Source organism: Schistocerca gregaria, chromosome X, assembly GCF_023897955.1.
Source record: "Schistocerca gregaria isolate iqSchGreg1 chromosome X, iqSchGreg1.2, whole genome shotgun sequence".
Classification (NCBI taxonomy): Eukaryota; Metazoa; Arthropoda; class Insecta; order Orthoptera; family Acrididae; genus Schistocerca; species Schistocerca gregaria.
In genome coordinates, this window is record NC_064931.1 from 72600371 (window position 1) to 72624863 (window position 24493).

General features: G+C 40.9%; 1 protein-coding gene across 3 annotated transcripts in view; it reads left to right on the forward strand.

Moving 5' to 3' along the window:
• Window positions 1-10629: 10629 nt before the first annotated feature.
• Window positions 10630-24493, forward strand: part of LOC126298005 (golgin subfamily A member 5) — a 94528-nt gene continuing 80664 nt past the window's right edge. The window contains exons 1-2 of one of the 3 annotated variants that reach the window (XM_049989324.1): window positions 10630-11372; window positions 11452-11581. In XM_049989324.1, the coding sequence (XP_049845281.1) occupies window positions 11233-11372; window positions 11452-11581 (270 nt within the window). In that variant the 5' untranslated portion in view covers window positions 10630-11232. Of the gene's footprint in view, window positions 11373-11448; window positions 11582-11789; window positions 11883-24493 lie in introns of those variants that run through there. The other 2 variants (XM_049989323.1, XM_049989325.1) reach the window with 2 other exon arrangements.

Genomic DNA, 24493 nt, shown 5'->3' on the forward strand with positions numbered 1-24493 from the left:
CAATCCTAGATCCTGGCAGAGGACGCCACAATAAAAGGTCACCCTATTTGGAGGCTATATAAATGAACGAGAATGTATGCAGAATTTAGTTTACTAACAACACTTATTTTCCCAAAACAAAGACAGACATAAATTATGCTCAACAAGTTATTGATTGAATACCGTAAACAACTAACAGGTGGTTTAAGAGCACAATGGACAAGGATCCTGGGTGGCAGAAGCGAGTCAAGCACTCTGACCCTAAAAATGTGGATAACGCAATCTGAATTGATCTGATGCTGAGCAGAATTTGATTGATCAAATTTACTACAAGTTCTCTACATAGGTGCAGCTGAGAGCAAGTGGCGATTGAGATCTGTACGCCCTGACAAGTCCGGAGCGGAAAAAAATATCTTTATTCAAATTAATTACAAGGATACATATTAACCCACCACGTTACTACATTAGTGGGTCCTAATATTACAACCATATTACAACTACTGCAGCTTAATTGATAACCCTACAAGTTTGCAGATTCTACTCGTACTATTATTTCTCTAGAGTTATTATTGTTGACGTATATGCTACTATCTATACCTAACTAATCTACACTACCTGCAGCGTTACAGATGTGCCAGCGTTTAACAAACCTATGTTGTTGTTGGCCTTGCCAACCGAGCTAACCCCTGTAGGCACTCGGCTGGCCAGAGACGTTAATCGCTGCAGTACTGTCCTAAGGGGTTTTCCTAACTTACCCTACAACTAACCTATTTCTTTTCTATACTGTCTTTGTCGGCACTTCTCATCTTCGGTGAAAAGTTTGCGCCTCCCCCCCTAATCCGAGACATGGCGGATCTCAGCCGTGAAGCGGCTGGCCAAGTCCATGTCCCGGCGGATCAGGATAGGTGCAGGGAGTCTAATTCGGGTATTAATTATTATCGATTGTTCCGTAAAAATGATTTGAGAACTTTACTGAAAACTGTATCTGAAAGTTTATTCAGGACGTGAAAGGTGTTCTCATGCCTGAGCGTGTCGTGGTTAGGAAGTTGTTGTCTAAGTTCGTCTGCAACGTCGTCGAAGAGGGGGCACTCATACACCACATGGTCTGGAGTGCCTTGCACGGCACCACAGTCACACGGTGATGTAGCCCGCTTCCCAAACCGACATAGGTGTATCGCATAGGGTCCATGTCCAGTAAGAAAGTGCAGCAGTCCTATGGTTGGTCTAAGATATTTAAGCTGTAATCGCTCCTCAATGTGTGGCAACAACTCATATGTTCTTCGCCCCATTTCATCATTATCCCACTGCTCTTGACATAATTCTTCCCCCCTTCTTTTTATTCCAATCTTATCCCCAACGTATACCCCCAGTATTTCCACTACCTTTTCCCTTCTTTTCTTCTTCACCCAGTACCAGGTGGATTGTTCTCTGATTTTTATGTCAAGGGGACAGAGCCCCTTCAGTACTAGCAGTGCCCCCCCCCTCACCGCCCCAGTGCATGTTTTGCTGCACCCTTCTTACCGCCATAGCAGGCATAACCCTCGTGAGCCTGTGTGCCCAGACCCCTGACCTGTATCCCACAATTGACATTAGGATGCTACTGTGATATCATTTAATTAGGTTGGGTGAGAGATGGAAGCGTTTGTGGCCAATTCCAATTAGGTTATTTAACGTTTCTAATGATCTTTGTGTTATGGTGTCAGCATATGATGCATAGTTCCACCTCTCGTCGACGACTACACCTAGATATCGCGCCTTACGGCGCCGAAGAAATGGAGAGCTGTTTATCCTAACAGTTGGATTCCTAATAAGTTGTCGTTTTAGTAGCAAGTATGTGGACTTGCTTGGCTCGCTTGTCATTTTTGCTTTGTGACACAATGCCGTGGGAATAGATATAGCTCTTTCAACTTTTGGTTCTAAATCCTCGTGGCTACGGCTGCCAACCCACAGGAGAAGGTCGTCTGCATAGGCTATGACTTCTAGCAGATCGTTACTAATTTTTAACTCATCCAGAAGGGGTTCCATGTTTAAGTCCCAAACGAGAGGCCCCAGGACAGAGCCCTGCGGACACCCCTTTGTTATTTTCTTGCTAATTCTTCCGCTAGAGGCCGATAGCCAGGCCTCCCTGTCTTCGCAATAGCTCCTAAGACAGCTGTATAGCGGCCCTGGACAGTTCTTCTCCCACAAGCATAAAAGAGCGCAGACCACCACAGGTTGTCAAAGGCGCCACTGATGTCCACCATGATGCCGACAATGTACTTGTGTCAGAGTCACAGACATTCGCATCCAGGGCGATTGCATCAGACACTGATCGTCCCAACCGGAAGCCAAATTGTCTGTCCCTCATCGACACACAGCAAGTGGTGTGCTGTCAGTCTGTCTGTTAGCGACTTCTCAAAAAGTTTGCCCAGCAGTGCCAGTAAGCAGATGGATCTGTAAGATTTCACTTCTTTGGGGTCTTCATCTGGACCTTTTTCGATTATTACCACATTTGCTTTTTTCCAAACGAATGAAAATTTTCTCAGCCGTAGACGCTCATTGTATAATTTAGTGAGAGGTGCCACCAGCTGGGGGGTGAGGAACTGTACTACTTCCACTGTAATGCCGTCTGGGCCAGGAGCCTTGCCCTTCTCAAGGTCCTTTATTTGGGCACCTATCTCCTCTTTGGAGAAGGGATAAACGATGATGTTATTTATGTAGACCTCTTGGTTTTCTCTCCTGATCCTTTGTTGTTCATCTGAGTCATCTTCCTCTGTATCGTCAGGTAACAGGACCTGGAGGAGGACCTCGGCAGTTTCCCGCCAAGTCCCGGTCATCCGGTCCCCATCTGTGACTGTAGATAGCACCATAGGTGGCCTTATTTTTTCCTGTACTAATTTGTATGGGACACCCCAGGGGTCAGTAGCCAATTGTCTTTGTACATACTTGTCGCAACTCCTCAGCCTATCTGCCCTGAGCTCCTGTTGGAACTGTTCTTTGGTTTCTATGTGCACTTGCAGCCATCATTGCTTTTCTCCCCAGACGACACTTCGCTGGTAATACCTCCTCGCCCTCCTTACAGATTGGTGCATCTGTCCCAATTCGGCTAACCATGGTGAAGGGGAGGCCGCAACGGCTCTCTTGTTGGTTGATACAGCTGTCCTCACCGCCTTAGTAACTGCTTTCACCAGCTCTACATTCGCATCACCCTCCGGCAATATCGGTATGTCGCACTTCCTTGCTAAGCCCCTCCTGTTCGTGACCTGGTGGCCACGGCAGTATCCGGCGAATACAGGGGGGAGAGCAGTGTGGATCTGCGCCAGTCTTCGGTATTTCCTAATAAGCCTTAGGATGTTTTGCCGTTATTATCGCGGGCGGGGAATCTCTCGGCCAGAACTGTTATAGCAGCTATGTCACCCAACAAGCTGGAGAGCGTTATAACGCAACTTTAACGACTATTGCTGGGTAGTGTGTCTGCAAGTATCAGCGTTCGTGGTTATACACACATACGTCGGAGTCTGAGGAGTGATATAGAGTATCAACCCTGCAGGCTACTTGATTTCCACTGCTCACCTCTCTAGAGGTGTATTTTGTAGCGATGTGTTACAAATACAGAGTCTTTGGTTGAGGCTTCAGAATTTTACTATGACATCAAACAATCTAGTAATGTAGAGTCGTATTTCTTATACAATATCTTTGGTTATAAATCGGTAGTACTTATAGAATTCTCTGTGATATCACTATTTCTACCAATGTGTTAGTTTCTAACACTGTGATGTCACATTGTAGCAACGGAATGATGGTTTAGCAATGATACGTAAATCGGAACCATGCTGCATTGTGATTGATTCACATCATGTACGAGACTTGACACTAATGTGACATCATGACGTGACGTTGTGACACGATGCTACGCGGTTTTTACACATAACTCGCTTAATTGGGTACAGTGCGCAAAATTTCGGAAAATTAGAAAAAAATACATAATATTTGGGATGAATGAGAGTACTTACACATCTTTCTAGATGAGGCCTATGCTGGTGCCTCGAAATATTAGACTGTTATAAAAAATAGCTCTCTAGTGACACAGATGTAAAAGATGCATTTGGGTACGTATGCTTCTGTATCAGCAATATCTAATTCGAGCCCGGACTGCATTGTGATATACTGAGATCATCATGACGTCGACGCTACGTGGCGAACAGTCTTGCGTAATTGGTCAAAATGCCTAAAATTGTAGAAAATATGAAAAAAATACATAAAATTTGCGATACGTGAGAGTAATCCCATCTCTATCTGGGTGTGGTCTCTACTGGTGCCTCAAATGACGCAATATTTGTATTAACAAACGGAACTCAAGTGTTTGTTTAAACGATAGACACACGCTACAACTTCTCCCTAAGCTACCCAGCTCCAGAACATCTCCAGTTGTAAAATAGAATGATCGGTGAAAGAACATGTAAAACATGGAATAATGAGAGTACTTATATATCTGACTAATTGTGGTCTCTGCTGATGCCACGTATGACTAACTTGTTATTAACATATACAGACGTGTTCAAATTATTAGACTAAACGATTATTTTTGATACTCTTACGTTATCTGGTCTAAAAATAGGAGAGAAAAGTGTAATAATTATTTTCTTTTAATCGTTTGATTGATGTCACAATATTTGCTTTCCAAGCAACTCACAGATCACTGAATTTTTCACAATTGGTTAAATTTGCCATTTTCCCTCCAAATAGTGTTGGCGTTAGTTGTCTGTGTACATACTTTGAAACTGTGTGTACAGTAATGTTTCATGTTTCTGTGGTGTACTTCAGCTTGCTCTTTGTTCTATCAACTTATTGCTACATTAACAGGCCATTATATAGCTTGTGGACTTGTATGTCTTTAGCTATAGGGATAAATTGTGGAATTTCCAAAGAACATGAGGTCATAGGGGAGGCGAAAGATGTTTCACCTCGAAAAGTTTCGGCTGTGGTAGAACTTCTCACTGAAAATCGTTATACGCAGCAAGAAATTGCTGACAGAATGAGAATATCACAGAAAACTGCCACCAGAATCAAACTTTAAATGCAGAAATGTGGTGAATAAGAACCAAACAGGAAATGAAAATGTGGATGTAAAAGAAAAAAATCTGACGTAGAACAATGAAAAGACTTAAAACAGGGCAACTTACTTCTACAGACATGAGCCATTAGCCGAAAGGTTTGTATGTTGAAGTTTCAGCTGTGACAGTCAAAAGGAGGCTGTTTGGATGTGCTCTAAAGGCATGCCGACCATGGAAAAAAACGAAAATCACACCTGCCATCAAAACCAAAAGATTGAAATGGGCTAAACAACTTCAGGAGTGGACAAGTGATTACTACGCTAAGGTATGTGCAGTGATATGGTTAATGAAGTGGGTCTGATCTCTATCATTAGGAGTTTTGGCTGGAAACTGTGATGTTTTAATGATACTAAAGAAATGCACATAAGAATTTTGGGACTGTTGAGGTCTCTTATGCTGCTATTCTCATCTTTTCTAATTTGCTATTTTGTGCACATGCTTCAGGTCTGCTTCAGTGATGCATTTGTATTCACTGGAATCGAAGAAAGCAGCCAATATGTTCGTTGCATTCCTGGAGAACAGTTCACAGCTGAGTATATGCAGGAATGTGTGAAGCATCCAGCTTTCATTGTGGCCTGGAGGGTGATGTCTGTGAAAGGTTCTGGCAAATTACACATTGTTGAAGGGTCAATGAGGCAAGAACAATCTAAAGAAATCCTTGGAAAGAAACTTTTCCCCCAATTAAGTGAGTGGTTTCCTAATAAGATGCCATTTTATGCATGATGGGACACCTTACCACAAAGCAAAAAGTGTTTCCAAGTATTTGGAAGAAAAGCAACTGAAAGTGTTGCTATGGCCAGGGCATAGCCCTGATATGAACCCAACTGAACATTTATGGCCTATTGTAAAACATAGGGTAAGGAAATTTACAATAACCACCAAACAAGATCTCATGGAGGAACTGGAGGAAATCTGGTACCATGACAATGATATTAAAATGACTTGTGAAAAGATAAAAAACTATGCCACACAAGACAAAAATGTATATTAAGAAGAACGGCATGCAAAAATAAAGTGTTGAGTGCACAAATATATTCTGTTTGTGGATGTAAATGTGTAATAAATGTAAAGTTTTGTAAACAATGCCTTTAGTCTAATAATTTGAACACGTCTGTAGACCTAAAGTGGCATAATTTTCTATAAACATAAAGACACTGTCTATAGCTTTTCTCTATGCTCCAGGGTGTCTTCAGACATAAAACAGAAAAATTGTGGAAAATGGGCGCAACGTACATGAAATTGAGGAAATCACGAAAAATATGGAAAAATGCGTAAATGTGGGTATACTTATACACTCCTGGAAATGGAAAAAAGAACACATTGACACCGGTGTGTCAGACCCACCATACTTGCTCCGGACACTGCGAGAGGGCTGTACAAGCAATGATCACACGCACGGCACAGCGGACACACCAGGAACCGCGGTGTTTGGCCGTCGAATGGCGCTAGCTGCGCACCATTTGTGCACCGCCGCCGTCAGTGTCAGCCAGTTTGCCGTGGCATACGGAGCTCCATCGCAGTCTTTAACACTGGTAGCATGCCGCGACAGCGTGGACGTGAACCGTATGTGCAGTTCACGGACTTTGAGCGAGGGCGTATAGTGGGCATGCGGGAGGCCAGGTGGACGTACCACCGAATTGCTCAACACGTGGGGCGTGAGGTCTCCACAGTACATCGATGTTGTCGCCAGTGGTCGGCGGAAGGTGCACGTGCCCGTCGACCTGCGACCGGACCGCAGCGACGCACGGATGCACGCCAAGACCGTAGGATCCTACGCAGTTCCGTAGGGGACAGCACCGCCACTTCCCAGCAAATTAGGGACACTTTTGCTCCTGGGGTATCGGCGAGGACCATTCGCAACCGTCTCCATGAAACTGGGCTACGGTCCCGCACACCGTTAGGCCGTCTTCCGCTCACGCCCCAACATCATGCAGCCCGCCTCCAGTGGTGTCGCGACAGACGTGAATGGAGGGACGAATGGAGATGTGTCGTCTTCAGCGATGAGAGTCGTTTCTGCCTTGGTGCCAATGAATGTCGTATGCGTGTTTGGCGCCATGCAGGTGAGCGCCACAATCAGGACTGCATACGACGGAGGCACGCAGGGCCAACACCCGGCATCATGGTGTGGGGAGCGATCTCCTACACTGGCCGTACACCTCTGGTGATCGTCGAGGGGACACTGAATAGTGCACGGTACATCCAAACCGTCATCGAACCCATCGTTCTACCATTCCTAGACCGGCAAGGGATCGTGCTGTTCCAACAGGACAATGCACGTCCGCATGTATCTCGTGCCACCCAACGTGCTCTATAAGGTGTAAGTCAACTACCCTGGCCAGCAAGATGTCCGGATCTGTCCCCCATTGAGCATGTTTGGGACTGGATGAAGCGTCGTCTCACACGGTCTGCACGTCCAGCACGAACGCTGGTCCAACTGAGGCGCCAGGTGGAAATGGCATGGCAAGCCGTTCCACAGGACTATATCCAGCATCTCTACGATCGTCTCCATGGGAGAATAGCAGCTTGCATTGCTGCGAAAGGTGGATATACACTGTACTAGTGCCGACATTGTGCATGCTCTGTTGCCTGTGTCTATGTGCCTGTGGTTCTGTCAGCGTGATCGTGTGATGTATCTGACCCCAGGAATGTGTCAATAAAGTTTCCCCTTCCTGGGACAATGAATTCACGGTGTTCTTATTTCAATTTCCAGGAGTTTATATATGCCAGGGTGTGGTCTCTGCTGCTGTTATTAAACAAATTGTTATTAAACAAATAGACACATCCTTTCCCTATGCCGTCCAACTCCCTTGAACATAAGTGTCCAAGTTAAAAAAAAAGACGAAGGTGTGGAGGTGGTACATGACATTCATTGGTCCAGATAGAATTGAAGTTCTCAGGGAAGATGGGAGGGGCTGGTGATTCCACTTTGCGACCTTGATTAATTCCTGGTAGTTCCCCTGGCAGATGGAGCTGGGAGCACCATGGAGCCCAACTGGGTAACCTGACTCCAGATGTGTAACATAACACCAGATGTGATAAGATCGTTGTTTCTCCATTAACCGGGGACTGTTGTCATACTACTACTACGCTAGCGTACTGAAAAGATTGCCTCAGAAAATTCTGAAGAAGAAATCAAAATTGTGGCAATGTACCGTCTCAATCATCTTTGATAATTCGCTACTTTTATGTAAAAAAAAATCATGTGATTGTTATCTCACAGCCAATTTACTTCATAGACTTTCTTCTACGTGTGTTTTTCTTTTTCCCAAGGTTACGGTCACGTCTGAAAAGATGCCGTCTCCACATTATCGATGACGTTAAAAATAATTCGTCGTGAGCACTAAAGGACGGACATTCCGAAAGACGTTTTCAGCACTGTGAAGCGACGTGGAAATACTCTTTGAATGAAGGAGGAAAGTACTTATGAAGGGAACAAGGACCAAATATCTGCAAGGTGAATAATCCTATTACTCACAAAGTTCCATTTTATTGTATACACATCTCACACAGTGAACAACATCTGCCCCCTACTGTCCATGACAAACCAAGCACAATGTGAAGTCACAGACCATCTTCTGCACAGATCTTCAATGAATTAATACCTCACGCGCACCAGCTCAGTGTATTTATGGCACAATGTAACAATAACACTGCTGCATGATGTTAAGATGCTCGCAGGCTTTCTGTTTGCACTGTATTTGGTATATTGTACAATGTCCAATGACTAATTAGTGCCCATCAGAGTTTTGATTTTATTTAACTCGCATTCCTCAGTTTATTGACTTAGAAGTTTTTTTATGTCTCATTACCATGTCCTGCAAATCAGTTTTTTACTGTATTTGCTCTGCATTTTATGAAAGTTTTTGCAAAAATCACCAAATCTTTTCTTCCACAAATATTTGCCCTTCTTTCTCTTCTCCTTTTTGATCTGGAGCTCCTTAACAACAAACAGGAGTTTTGTGACATTTCTTTTCTAGAAATGTGCTGTAGGCAACTGATGATCGCTTGTAATTCATGACTATATGCTTGGATGTCAATCAAGCCAAATCAAAAATCTTAAAATTTATATTCTTTTCTTAATATAGTTCGCGCTGAAGTGTAAATTTAATGAGATATTACAATAATTTCAGGTACAGAGTTGTTTCAAGACCATTGTATGTACGTAAATTGTGCACTCACAAAATGTTCACAAATAATTATTTTTTACAGTTATTTCACTTTACTGGAGTTTTTGGCTATTCTCTAAAGCTATCAAAATTGACTATTTTCAGCAGTCCATATGAATTTAAATATGGGGTAGTGTTATAGTAGTGGTCATTAGGTTTCATCAAACACCTGCCAAATTTCCATTACAGTATTAGTCTAACAGATATAGTTATTAAACTTTTAGATTAGAGGGAAACAAAGGAAGGGAAAGGTGAAGGTCGAACACAACAAGAACGTCGCTCTAGGGACCATCGGAGTAACAGTTGTAAATTGTTGTAGCTGTGTTGGTAAAGTACCAGAGCTCCAAGCGCTAATAGAAAGCACAGACGCTCAAATCGTTATAAACACTGAAAGCTGGCTAAAGCTGGTGATAAGTTCAGCCCACATTTTTGCGAATGACACAACGGCGTTCAGGAAGGATACATGCTGTTGACAGTGGCGTGTTTCTTGCTGTTAGATGTAGTTCATCTTGTAGCGAAATTGAAGTAGACAGTTCCTGTGAGTTAGTATGGCTAGAGGTCATTCTTGAGAAGCTAAATAAAATAATAACTGTGCCCTTTTACCGACCTCCCAGCTGAGATGATGCAATTGCTGAAAGGTTCAAAGAAAACTCGTGTCTAATTTTGAACATGTACCTGACTCATACAATTACAGTTGGTGGGGACTTCTATTTACCCTCCATATGTTGGCAAAAATACATGTTTAAATGCGGAGGTAAGCATAAAACATCATCCTAAATTGTGCAAAACTCATTCTCTGAAATTTATTTCGAGCAGTTAGTTCACGAGCCCACTCGAATAGCAAACGGAGTGAAAACTCACTTGACTTCTTAGCAACAAATAATCTTGAGATAATAACGAGGTTCAAAACAGATACAGAGATTAGTGAGCACAGGGTTGTCGTAGCGAGACTGAGTACCGTAACTGACAAATCCACCAAAGATAAATGAAAAATATATCTGTTCAAAAAAGCAGATAAAAACTCGTTTGATGCCTTCCTGAAAGACAATCTCCACTCTTTTCGAATTAACAATGTAAGTGTGAACCAGATGTGTCTGTAATTCAAAGAGATAGTGTCGACAGCAATTGAGAGATTAATACCAAATAAATTAACAAACAACGGAGTTGGTCTCCAATGGTACACAAAACATGTCCTAATACTGTTGCAGAAACAACGAAAAAAGAATGCCAAATTTAAACGAATGCAAAACCCCAAAGATCGGCGAACTTTAATTTAGTGTGGACTTCAATGTGACATATGTATAATAGTTTCCACAACGAAACTTTGTCTCGAAATCTGGCAGAAAAATCCAAAGAGACTCTGGTGTTATGCTGCTGCTGCTGAACTCATCACAGAGTCATGCGAGCAGTTAGAGTCATATTATTTGCTAAAGTAGAGAGCAGTGAAACGGTTAAAATAATTTTGTTATCGTTTACAAATGATGTGCTATTTCTTGTTAGTTAGATCAAATAACCTATGGTTAGATATAAATATTATACGAAAGCCATTACGGCACAGGATTATCAGTCTTATTATTTAACCCTTTTGACAACACGATGAATAAATGAACGCAAGAGGCCAAAGAAGTGTGCAGTCTAATCATCAGAGCTTAAGCACATTCACTTCTTGCATCATAGATTTACGAAAGAATTGAATTCAGTTAGCTCACGACCTTTCATTGCGTACATAGTTTCGCCAGTAATCATTGCACTGAGGAGACCAGATGCCGAAGTATGTATTAAACATAAAAGTGTAATGACTATCTTTGATGTTAATTTGTTTGATATGAAAATAGGTGTATGTGGCTAATAAGTTGACAGAGGGTGATTTGTTGAGTTTTGGATTTGTTTACGTTCAGGAAAGACGTCAAAATTTGTGATTTAAAATGATTTGTAGGTAGCTACTGCTTAATACAAAAGGTCAACAATAGCAGCTAGCACATGCCATTCGTTCAATGGCGTGGTTTAAAGATTTAGCTGGAAAAGCTGAAGACCTATTGAATCAAATAGACCAAAATGCTGCGGTTGCTTTCCAAAATGAAAAGAAAGAGAAGATGAACTCACCATCTCCAACGTGGGAGTCATTTCAGTCTGGGTACAAACAACCTCATTTAGTCCATGACAACGTTACCATCGTGAAATATGTCATTTTGTAATTGAATTTTTTTCAGCAGTTTGAGTTGTGAACTGGCAGAAACAAAGGATTCGTATCAGGAAACCGATGCACTTGCAATCGTTGTTGACTCCGGTTCCACGACTTCAGAACAGATTCTTACCACAGAACCGTATGAAAATGGATTCGAGGTATATCAGTGTCTATATTAATCTCAGTAGCTATTATTTCCATTCCAGTGTCCAAAGTAATCGATGAAAAATGTAGCTACGTGATAAGTGGGACGTAAAAAACACAGTTTGAATGACCAGAGTACTCTTGTTTTTAAGAACTGTGAAATCGTGGCTCCAGTGATATTACCATACAGCAAATGAATCCCCCACCACTAGCCGAATCATGTGCTGCGATGTCAAGATACTAAATGTCATCACTTAAAGTCCCACTCTGGACCCCCAGATTTATGTTTTATAAGATTTCCGTAAACTGGTTAAGGTGAGTTCTTGGATGATTCCTTTGAAAAGGCAAGACTGGTTTCCTTCCGTATCCTTTCCCAATCTGATCTTTTGCTCCATCTCAAAAGACCTTTTTGTTGATGGGAGTTTAAACACTGGCCTTCCACCCCCCTCCCAGATGAGACTTTCATTTTCCCACAGAATAGCATGGAAACGATTTATTTGCCTGTAAACAATAAATTGACTGTAGGTTAATGGAAAAGTCATTACTATTGATTACTGCCTGGACCGTACTCACTGCAGCTGGGCAACAGTGGTTGAAATATAGAAGCGCGTAGGATAGGTAACAGTTGATTCAGTAACCTTTTTTTATGTAGAATATCTCTTGCATTTATCAGTTTCTATTCATGGTGATTTTTATTACTGTACATTATTTCTATACAATCACCTATTGTGCACTACGTATGCTATATTTTTCATAGGTTACTAGGAAAACATAACTGAAAGGGGTCAATGTTATCCCATGACTTGGGGTTACATTGACCATTCATTTTTTTGTATATAAACACATGCACAGTGGTCCAATGATAAATAATAGTGCAATGCAGTATGAGTATGACCCTGCAAAGAGATCTCAATGATCTCCATTGGAAACTGAATGTTTTATAAAATATTAAGATAGATATTGGTGAAAAACACATGTCTATGAATATGAGTATCAATCCTTTATTTGAAACACACTACAAAAACTTCTATTGACAAAATACATTGTTGTTGTTGTGGTCTTCAGTCCTGAGACTGGTTTGATGCAGCTCTCCATGCTACTCTATCCTGTGCAAGCCTCTTCATCTCCCAGTACCCACTGCAACCTACATCCTTCTGAATCTGCATGGTGTAGTCATCTCTTGGTCTCCCTCTACGATTTTTACCCTCCACGCTGCCCTCCAATACTAAATTGGTGATCCCTTGATGCCTCAGAACATGTCCTACCAATCGATCCCTTCTTCTGGTCAAGTTGTGCCACAAACATCTTTTCTCCCCAATCCTATTCAATTCTTCCTCATTAGTTATGTGATCTACCCATCTAATCTTAAGCATTCTTCTGTAGCACCACATTTTGAAAGCTTCTATTCGCTTCTTGTCCAAACTATTTATCGTCCATGTTTCACTTCCATACATGGCTACACTCCATACAAATACTTTCAGAAATGTCTTCCTAACACTTTAATCTATACTCGGAACACTTCCTTGCCATTGCCAGTCTACATTTTATATTCTCTCTACTTCGACCATCATCAGTTATTTTGCTCCCCAAATAGCAAAACTCCTTTACTACTTCAAGTGTCTCATTTCCTAATCTAATTCCCTCAACGCCACCCGACTTAATTCGACTACATTCCATTACCCTAGTTTTGCTTTTGTTGATGTTCATCTTATATCCTCCTTTCAAGACACTATCCATTCCTTTTAACTGCTCTTCCAAGTCCTTTGCTGTCTCTGAAAGTAAACTTATTAATTGTTAAAATCCTCCCTGGAAATTTATACAGAATTCTGTACTCATCAGCCTGTAGCTCCAGTGGAGGCAGCTTCCCAATTGCATCACAGAATGGGACAGTGAATACACTGATGAGCCAAAACATTATGACCACTTGCGTAATAGCGTGTTTGCCCACGTTTGGAATGAAATACATATGTCTATGCAGAGTGCATGTAATTTGCATAATTAATGGGCCGCTAATTTGCGTGCATGCTGATGGCCTTCAATAGTGATCCAGATGGGCTCCATAGGATTTACATCAGGTGAATTTGATTGCTGGGACGACGACTTGAGTTCATTATAATGCTCCTCAGGCCACTGTAGCATGGTTCTGGCTCCAAGACATACAGTTATACTGCTGAAAGATGACATCGCCACTGGGGAAGACATCAAGCATGTAGGGGTGTGGGTGGTTCACAGCTGTCAGTGTGTCTTCGATTACTATCACAGGTCCCATGCACGTACAGGAAAATGTCTCCCATAGCATAATATTGCTCCCACCAGCCTGCGTTCATGGCACACTGCACATTTTCAGCTGACGTGCAGTGATTTCTCTCGCTACTTTTTGTAATTCACACAGCCCTTTTTTTGTAGCTTAAAGACTGTTTGTCTGTTCTGCTCATTTGTTCCCCAGAACATTATCCCATTACTCATCACAGAATGAACATACGCAAAATATGTTGTTCTGGTACATGAACTACTACATGCAGAATTTATTATTTTAAATGCAAAGCATGTTGAAGCTATTTGTTTCTCTAGGACAGTAACATGTTCAGTCCATTTTAGTTATGTGTCAACAAGCACCCCTAAAAGTCTTGTTTGTGATACACGTTCTGTGAGCTCATCTTCCACTTTTTAAAAGTTGAGTTTAGGTTTTCTGCTTATTTGGAAACTAACACTGTGGGTTTTTTTTTACATTTAAAGTTCATTTGTCTACCCATCTGCATAAATATATGAGTTTCTTCAGCTTTGTCCTTTTGTATAATTGGTGATGTTTCACTGATTAGAATGTTACTGTCATCAGCAAACAATACTGCTACACCATGTTTGACGCTTGGGGGGAAATCGGGTCAACGGAAGCATCCGATTCCACCGGTCGTGTTTGACCCATGACGTAAGGCTGTTGTGGTGTGTGACGTCACTGTGGCGCGACGTTTAGTTTGTGTGTTTCGTGTGTTTGTAGGTATAATGTTGATGCGGTCGGTGATGCTCTCTGGTGGTGTGTTTGGAGTGTCGTGTTTGGTGGTGGTGTGGGTTTAGTTTGCACTTGCGGTGTGTTTGTAGGTGGTGTTTTGCTGGGGTCTGTGGTGCTCTCTGGTGGTGTTTGTGAGTTGCGTGTTGTGTGTAGTATTAGGTTCATTTGTCTGGTAGACGTTGACTAGTTTTGTCGTGGTGCTGATTGTGTGTGTGGAATATTTTGCATTGAGTTGATTGTGTAGTTTTTTTTATGTGTAAGTTACTGTAGTGTCATTTTCTGTTAGCCGTGTGTGAATTTTTAACATTAATGTTGTTATGTCTCTGTTAGGTATGGATATGACCCAGAAGATTAATAGTTTTCGGTTATGGAGGCTTATGTGTGACACTCCCTTGCTGCTTATAAATTTCCTGCAACTTTTCGGTCTTTTGGCTGAATTCATGTGGTGTTTGCTGTGTGGAGAACCTATGAGGCTTACCAAAGTTGCGGCATCTCGGACCAGGGACTGCTATATGTGGAGATGTCGGAGGGATAATGTATAGTGCTCTATACGTCAAGGTTCCTGGTTCGAGAAATCTAGGTTGGGCATGCTTGAGATTGTGTTGATGAGTTATCATCTGTGGACATGAGGTGGGTGTGAGTGAGCGAACAGTGCTTGACTGGTATTCTTTTTGTTGTGAAGTTTGTTCTGAATATATTAAATACAGGGCAATTTGGGTAGGCCTGGGATAGTTGTAGAGGTAGCTGATTGTGTGCTTTTACCAGGCCTGAATCCAAACTGTTCTTTACACAAAAGATTGTACTTTGTTAGGTACTCCATGAGTCTAATTTTCATTATGGTTTCCATTGCTTTTGAAAGTGATGACAGTAAAGAGATGGGCCTATAATTTTCTATATATTTGGGGTCATCTTTCTTATGTAGGGGCAGAACCTTTGCATGTTTTATGCCTCTGGGAAGCAACCTATGGTGAATGATTCATTTATGATGTGCACTAAAGGGTCTTTGCACTGTCTATATAGTGTTTCAGCAAGCTCACAGGCACTTGATTTATACCTGCTGAGATTTTATCTCTTAAGTTCTGAACAAACAACATTGCTCATTTCATATGAAGTGGTGAGTCGCAACATCATTGTGTAGAACATGTTCAGTGTTTGTACATTTATTGTGGTACCATTGTGCTGTAACTGTATGTTCAACTGTTTTGTCTTTTTTTTAATTATTTCTGTGTGTTTGGTGACATTCCAGGCTGCTTTTATTTTGTTTTCTGCCGTTTCTGCAATTTTATCAGTTTGATACCTTTTTACTGTTACTAAAATTTTTCTGCATATATTTTTGAAATTCAGGGTCATTTTGGTTTTTTTATGCTGCTGAGATATTTGAGTGCTACTGGTCACCCATTTACTTTTGTTTTGTGCTTTAGTGACTTGTAGTACTTTTGGAAATACATTTTCGAAACTGAATTTAAATTATGATAGAAACTTTGAAAACTTCCTATCTGTACTAGTCTTCGTGTACATTTTTTCCCCGTGTTCCATTGTTCACTCGCATGATAAGTTGACCCTTTTTTGCTTAGAGAAGACCCTTCTATACATGAATATTGTTGTTTTGTATGTAACAGCTATGTTTAATTTTGAGAGCTGACTGGAATGGTGTGAAAGGCACAGGTTACTTAGAACATCATCACAATTTTCTTTCTCCAAGTCAGTCAGTGATTTATGCTGAATGCTTATTTACCTTGTGGCTGTGTTAATCAATGGAGATATTCTATTGCTGTACATAATGTTCAGAAATGTGTTGCAGAATCCATCTGGGTTCAGTGTGTTGATGTTGAAGTCCCCCACAAATAATAATTTTACCCCAAGGCTTAGTAGTTCGGATTAACTTTGTTATGAGTGTATCTATGTCACCACTGAGAGAACACATAGTATTGTTATTCTTTGCTCGTAAATCACTTAATTGCAGGATGTCTGAACTGGCAGAAACTGGAAGAGTTAAAGGTGCCAATGTTTCCGGGCACTGCCACTAAAATTAATGATAATAATAATACTTGGATTAGGCATTTTCATTAGATATTTAAGCATATGTCATGTGTATGTCTCAGTTTTTTCTGCTTACTCCTCACGTTTTTTGCGTGTTTTGCTGCAACTGCAGCTTCTACCTTCTTTTGAGGTGTTTTTTGTTGTTCCTGTTGGGTCTGGTGATGGCATTGTGACTGTGGGTTTGGTTTTGAAGATTTTAAGGTGGTTTTTATTTTTTTGCCTGATATTCTTTTCCCAAGCCCTTAAAGTGTAGTCCATGTTGTGTGCTAAATCTATACCCTATATTACTCATGTCACTGGATTTAACGTTTTAATATGTTTGCACATTTTACCAAACTGATTATTGGCAATTTGTATCTCTTTATTAACACACGATTGCCTCATAAGATCGTGGTGATGTGTAATATTCACAATTATAACATTTATATGTGTGATACTTTTCAGACACTAAGATCACACGTAGCACTCACTGTTTTGTTTTTGTATACGTCGTTAGAACCTCCCAAAGGTATGACAAAGTCTTTATCTTGTAGTGTGTTCAGTTCATATTTCTCAAGCTGTAATTTCGTGGTATCTGTTTTGAAAGTACTGACAATAAACTGTAAACTGATTGTGTGTTCATTCAGTTTGCTAATTTTGTCCTTACAGCTTTCGCATGTGTTCTTTATCACAGCAAAATCAGTGTTCTCTCTCTCTCTCTCTCTCTCTCTCTCTCTCTCTCTCTCTCTCTCTCTCTCTCTCTCTCTCTCTCTCATGTAAAAAAAGGCATTTTTTTAATTGAGAAGAGTTATAAGAAAATCAAAATGCTTTTTTGTCATGTTAGTGATTAAAAGGTTTGAAAATAAAATCAAAACAGTGTGAAGTGTAGTTAGAAAGGAAAGAGGAATCTAGCAGGGAACAAGATAATCTAGTAATTAACAATAATAACTAATGATACATGCCATCAAACATGTAGCAAACCTCTTTAACCTGTCAGTGGTCACTCCTAAAAATGTTACAATAGGTTGTGTGGATGATAGTTGTCATCCATTGAATTTTTCAATGTTATATGTTTACACAGTCTATTTTTATTAAAACGTATTATGCCATAATATGTATTTAAAAACAAATTACACCTTAAAGTAGCTTTCAATTATGAAACATAAAGTATGCAAACTTAGTAAACCATTGCAGTATATTTTGTAAAGGTAAATTTGACAATATAAAAGTTGAATCTGATAAAACTAATAAACAGTCATTAACCTCTTAAACAGTTATCTGAGCATACCCAATTTAGACACTTTTAGCAGAACCTTCTGGTAATTTATTTTTTGCTCGGCCACATGTGGCACCTTCACCTTGAATCTACAGCACCTTGAACCTACAGGCCAGTATTCAGGATGACTGGATTTAGATACTTCCGTATTGACTAAAACAACATCTCTGTTCCTAATTTTGACTGGCACCAAAGGATTTTCAACTTGCTTCTGTATTTGCTGTGAAATCGGCTCCCAGCAAAATGATTTTGAAGAATCATCTCATTTGACTGTTGTATAGCTGTTATTCACTGAGTATATGCAGTGTGTTTATCCCAGACAAGTTCAGAAGATCAAAGAAAATAATGGCATGCCATCTCCTGTTCCTTGCCACTGAATAGTTTGCACAAAGCTGGTCCCACTACATCAATTCCAACTTTTGCCTAATTGTAAAAAGTGGCTATTACAGGTTTTCTTTTATCTCCAGAAGACGCACTGACTGAACCATCATCGTCTATTGAATATATCTACATCTATTTGATTGCTCTGCACCACAGTTAAGTGCCTGCCACTGCCTTTCGAGCTATTTCTCTACTGTTTCATTCTCAAACAACATGCGAGAAAAATGAACAATGTGATTTCTGATTTCTCTTATTTTATTATGATCATCATTTTTACCTATGTATTTGGATGCCAACAGAATATTTTTGCAATCAGATGATAGAAGTTTCACAAGAACATCCTGCCACAATGAGAAACACATTTGTTTATATTATTGCCACCCTAATTCATGTATAACTTCTGTGGCACGCCCTCTCCTATTTCGTGATAATAGAAAATGAGCTGTCCTTCTTTGAACTTCTTCAGTGTCCTCTGTCAGTACAATCAGATGTGAACTAAATACGGCACAGCAATACTCCTGAAGAGGGCAAACAAACATAGTGTAAGCAGTCTCTTTAGTAGACCTGTTGCACTTTCTAAATGTTGTACCAATAAATCACAACCTTTGGTTTGCTTTCCTCAAAATATTGTCTCCGTGATTGTTCCAATTTAGGTTATTCATAATTCGAATCCGTAAGTATTTAGTTGAATTTACAGCCTCTAGATTTGTGTGAATCATCATGTAGATAACTTCACACTTTTCATTATTTAGAGTTGATTACCACTTTTTGCACCACATAAATATCTTGTGTAAATCATTTTGCAATTGATTTTAATCATCTGATGACTTTACAAAACAGTAAATGCCAGTGTCATCTGCAGACAAACTAAGTGGGCTGCCCAATATTGTCTCCTGTTTCATATATGTAGATCAGGAACAGCAGAGGGCCTATAACAATTCCTTGGGGAACACCAGATATTACTCTGTTTTACTGGGTGACGTTCCATCAATTACTATGAATTACAACCTTTCAGACAGGAACTCGTGAATCTGGTCACACAATTGAGGCAATTTGGTTAGAAGACACTTGTGAGGAATGATGTTGAAAACCTGGAAATATAAAAAAATATGGAAATAATTTGACATTCTCTTGTGATAGCACCATTTACTTTCTCAGAATAGAGAGCTGGTTATGTTTCACGAGAACAATATTTTCTGAATCTGTGCTGACGATTTGTCAGTAAATCATTTTCTTTGAGGTAGTTCATAATGTTCAAACAGAGTATATGTTCCAAAATCTTATTGCAAATTGCGTTTGTGATATGGGTCTGTAATTCAGAATTACTCATATCTCCTTCCTTGGATATTGGTGTGACTTGTGCAGTTTTCCAGTGTTTAGGTATGGATCTTTTGAGCAGCAAGTGGTGGTATATGATTGCTAAGTACAGAGCCTATTTTATCAGCTTACTCTGAAAGGAACCTGACTGATATAAAATCTGGACTGGAGGCCTTGCTTTTATTAAGTGATATAAGCTACTTTGCTACTCTAAGGATATCTACTTGTAACCCAACATAAATAATATTTTTTTAAGTGATGCTTCCAGTAGAGGAATGCTGTAAAAACCAATTATAATTAGTAATGTTCCTATTAGAACTATAAATTGGTCTGGCAAGGCGAAAGAAATCACTCCCTTCATTGCTGACTAAATAAGGCCCTGGTTCCTGTTTTCCACAATAAACTTCTAAATTCATCATGTTCATTATTCTACAATCTAAAAGTGCGAATACCTTTATACCATATTTGATATTATTATTATAATTATTGTCATTACTGCTATAAGAACCATCAAGAAATATCATTCCTGATCAAATGCGATAAAAAAACCTGTAATGGGATTAGAACACCCAGTCAAATCTTATGTTTGCTCAATGCTAAATGGCAGGCTTGTGTTCTACTCCCTTTGGAGTTGTCCTACACTGCTCTAGTACTTGTCCTGCTACAACGGCAAAAACCAATAAGGAAAATGATTCCAGTCAGAGTGCTAATTTCAGTTTCATCTGTGAAACAACCATCCTTGTAATGTTACTTAAAAACCGTCTTGATTGCAAATTTTTTTATTCATATGACGGTTTCGGTTCATTCAGAACCATCTTCAGATCTGATATTTCAGTTACAGGAGTAACATGACGTGACGTGACGTAGCATGTGAAAATTGCTGGATTTAGACGGGTTACTGCTGTAACTGAAATATGAGATCTGAAGATGGTTCTGAATGAACCGAAACCGTCATATGAATAAAAAAATTTGCAATCAAGACAGTTTTTAATTAACATTATAAAATCACTGATTGCTGTTATCCCATAAGACATTATGTTTGTTTTTTCAAACCATCCTTGTCTTTGGAGAAATTATTCTTCATTCATGTCAGAGCTCACTGCATTCGAACATGGGCAGATTGTCATTGCTTGTATGGTAAATAAGATAGCTGCAGTGTTTGGTGTTTCAATGTGCACTGTCTTGAAGATTTAGACTGCATACACGGAAGGTGGAAAAACGTCGTTCACAAAGTCACAATGCAGATGAAAGTGTCTATTGAGTGATCGTGACAGACTGTCATTGGAGAGACAAAAAATAAGAGGATTAAAGCTGCAAAAGTCACAGCAGAAATGAATGTCGCACTCAAAACCCTGTTAATACCAAAACAAGATGAAGGAAGCACCATGAACAGGAAATTGCAGGGCAAGCTGGAATTCCAAAACAACTATCAGTGAGGCATGTGCGTGTAACAAGAAAGTATGGTGCCTTAACCATAAAACATGGACTGTGGAGCAATGGAAGAATGTTGTTTGGTCAAATGAATTTTGTTTCACATGGTTTACATCTTCTTGCTGAGGTTATGTCCCAAAGTGAAACATGGCGGGGGTTCAGTAATAATTTGGGCACCCATATCGTGGTATTCCATGGTTACTCTACTAGATTACATTACTGCCAAGGGGAATGTGACCATTGTGGCTGATCAGGTCCATCCCATCGTACAATGTTTATTCCCCAACGGTGATGCTGTGTCCCAAGCTGACAGAGCTCCTATTTTCACAGCTTACACAGTACACGACTGGTTTTGTGAGCATGAGGATGAACTGTTGCATCTCTCCTGGCTAACTCAGCCACCAGATCTCAATATTATTGAGTCGTTGTGGTCTAATTTGGAAGGAAGGGTGCGTGGTCACTATCCACTGCCATCATCATTTCCTGAATTTGTCACTATTTTGCAGGAAGAATGGTATAAGATACTCTTGAAAACCATATGGGACCAGTATTTATACTTCTGAGACAACTGAAAGCTGTTTAGAATGCCAATGAATTTCCTACACGATATTAGGCATGGCAATGTGTTTTGTAGTTTCTGTATACGACCATATTTTTAATGCATCAATTTAACAAGGTGTCTCTCTAGACATAACTAATATGTGTCGTTAGATCACTCTTTAAGAAATTACCACTAATAGGTTTCACTATTAAGCTCCTTCTCAAAAGTTTTGGCAAAGTTAACAATGGTTTTGCATGTCTAGCAGTATAGATTTGGAATTGTTCACAATTTGTATTCCATAAAAGCTTCGTTACTGAGTATACCATCTACAACTTCATTGCCATCTGTGTCAGAATGACAAGATAGTTCGTAACAAGTTTTTTTTATTGGATGTCCAAGGCATTTAACTGTGCAAGTCGCAGCATTCATTTGGAGAAATTTAATGTTTATGGCTTTAAAGGTACAATGGTTTTTGTGATTCACTTCACATTTAACTGGTAGGAAGCAAAAGCTACTGCAGCTGTTATGATGAATTAATTGATTATTTTACTATTTCAAACCTGAATCTTTTCTGTACGAAGGACATTTTTTCTTTATGCTGTAATGCTCTTAGGTGATTTTTTTTATGACTTTAGATGCAAGATTTATACAAAAATACACTCCTGGAAATAGAAATAAGAACACCGTGAATTCATTGTCCCAGGAAGGGGAAACTTTATTGACACATTCCTGGGGTCAGATACATCACATGATCACACTGACAGAACCACAGGCAACAGAGCATGCACAATGTCAGCACTAGTACAGTGTATATCCACCTTTCGCAGCAATGCAGGCTGCTATTCTCCCATGGAGACGATCGTAGAGATGCTGGATATAGTCCTGTGGAACGGCTTGCCATGCCATTTCCACCTGGCGCCTCAGTTGGACCAGCGTTCGTGCTGGATGTGCAGACCGCATGAGACGACGTTTCATCCAGCCCCAAACATGCTCAATGGGGGACAGATCCGGAGATCTTGCTGGCCAGGGTAGTTGACTTACACCTTCTAGAGCACGTTGGGTGGCACAGGATACATGCGCACGTGCGTTGTCCTGTTGGAACAGCACGTTCCCTTGCCGGTCTAGGAATGGTAGAACGATGGGTTCGATGATGGTTTGGATGTACCGTGCACTATTCAGTGTCCCCTCGACGATCACCAGAGGTGTACGGCCATTGTAGGAGATCACTCCCCATACCATGATGCCGGGTGTTGGCCCTGTGTGTCTCGGTCGTATGCAGTCCTGATTCTGGCGCTCACCTGCACGGCGCCAAACACGCATACGACCATCATTGGCACCAAGGCAGAAGCGACTCTCATCGCTGAAGACGACACATCTCCATTCGTCCCTCCATTCACGTCCGTCGCGACATCACTGGAGGCGGGCTGCATGATGTTGGGGCGTGAGCGGAAGACGGCCTAACGGTGTGTGGGACGGTAGCCCAGCTTCATGGAGACAGTTGTGAATGGTCCTCGCCGATACCCCAGGAGCAAAAGTGTCCCTAATTTGCTGGGAAGTGGCGTTGCGGTCCCCTACGGCACTGCGTAGGATCCTACGGTCTTGGCATGCATCTGTGCGTCGCTGCGGTCCGGTCCCAGGTCGACGGGCACGTGCACCTTCCGCCGACCACTGGCGACAACATCGATGTACTGTGGAGACCTCACGCCCCACGTGTTGAGCAATTCGGCGGTACGTCCACCCGGCCTCCCGCATGCCCACTATACGTCCTCGCTCAAAGTCCGTCAACTGCACATACGGTTCACGTCCACGCTGTCGCGGCATGCTACCAGTGTTAAAGACTGCGATGGAGCTCCGTATGCCACGGCAAACTGGCTGACACTGACGGCGGCGGTGCACAAATGGTGCGCAGCTAGCGCCATTCGACGGCCAACACCGCAGTTCCTGGTGTGTCCGCTGTGCCGTGCGTGTGATCATTCCTTGGACAGCCCTCTCGCAGTGTCCGGAGCAAGTATGGTGGGTCTGACACACCGGTGTCAATGTGTTCTTTTTTCCATTTCCAGGAGTGTATGTATCCATTTTCAGAGTAATAGTTTCTACACCTCACATCTTTTTATTTACCAAAGTAACTAATTTTGAAATATTCACTGTTGTAATAAATTAACTGTTAATTCACTGTAACACAAAATAACAATAATAATAATAAGAATATTCAGTTATACAGTGGACTACAACCAACCAACCAACAACTTTCGTGTATTCTGGCGCTCACAAGTTGCTGTGTGCTGCTAGATTGACTTGTTGATATGTTTTGATAGTGATGCCCAACAGTTGGCAGCACTTGTGTGTGACGTTAAGATTGAACACACTTAATTGAGTAAATGAAGTTTCCATTGGGGAAAAATATTTCTGTTGCAGCTAAGACACATTAAAAGATAATGTTGTACAAAGCCTTTAAACTATGCAGACCTTTCCCTAATGGTCCATAAATTAGAAAGTGCTTTGAAATGATTCAGCTTGTATTTAACATAGAGAGACAAAAATAAGGATTAGAGTTTCACGTCCCATCAACGACGAGGTCGTTAGAGATGGAGCATAAACTCTTATTGTGAACATATGGGGAAGGAAATTGTCCATGCACTTTTGAAAGAACCATCCCAGTATTTGCCTTAGGAGATTTAGGGAAATCACAGTGAACCTAAATCTGGATGGCGGGACAGGTATTTGAACTACCATTGTCCCAAATGCAACTCCGGTGTGCTAATGACTGCACCAGCTCACTTGGTAACAGAGAGAAAGCAACGGGTATTTGTAGTGTCAAGTACCACCTATTGTTTCTCAGACTGGAACATTATTTCAGGGACACCCACAAGACTTTGCGCATTAAGCCAAAACAGACGGGAATCGGAAGTTGCGAGGTCTGTACTGACATGGGGTTTGAGGAAGAACAGTCCAGT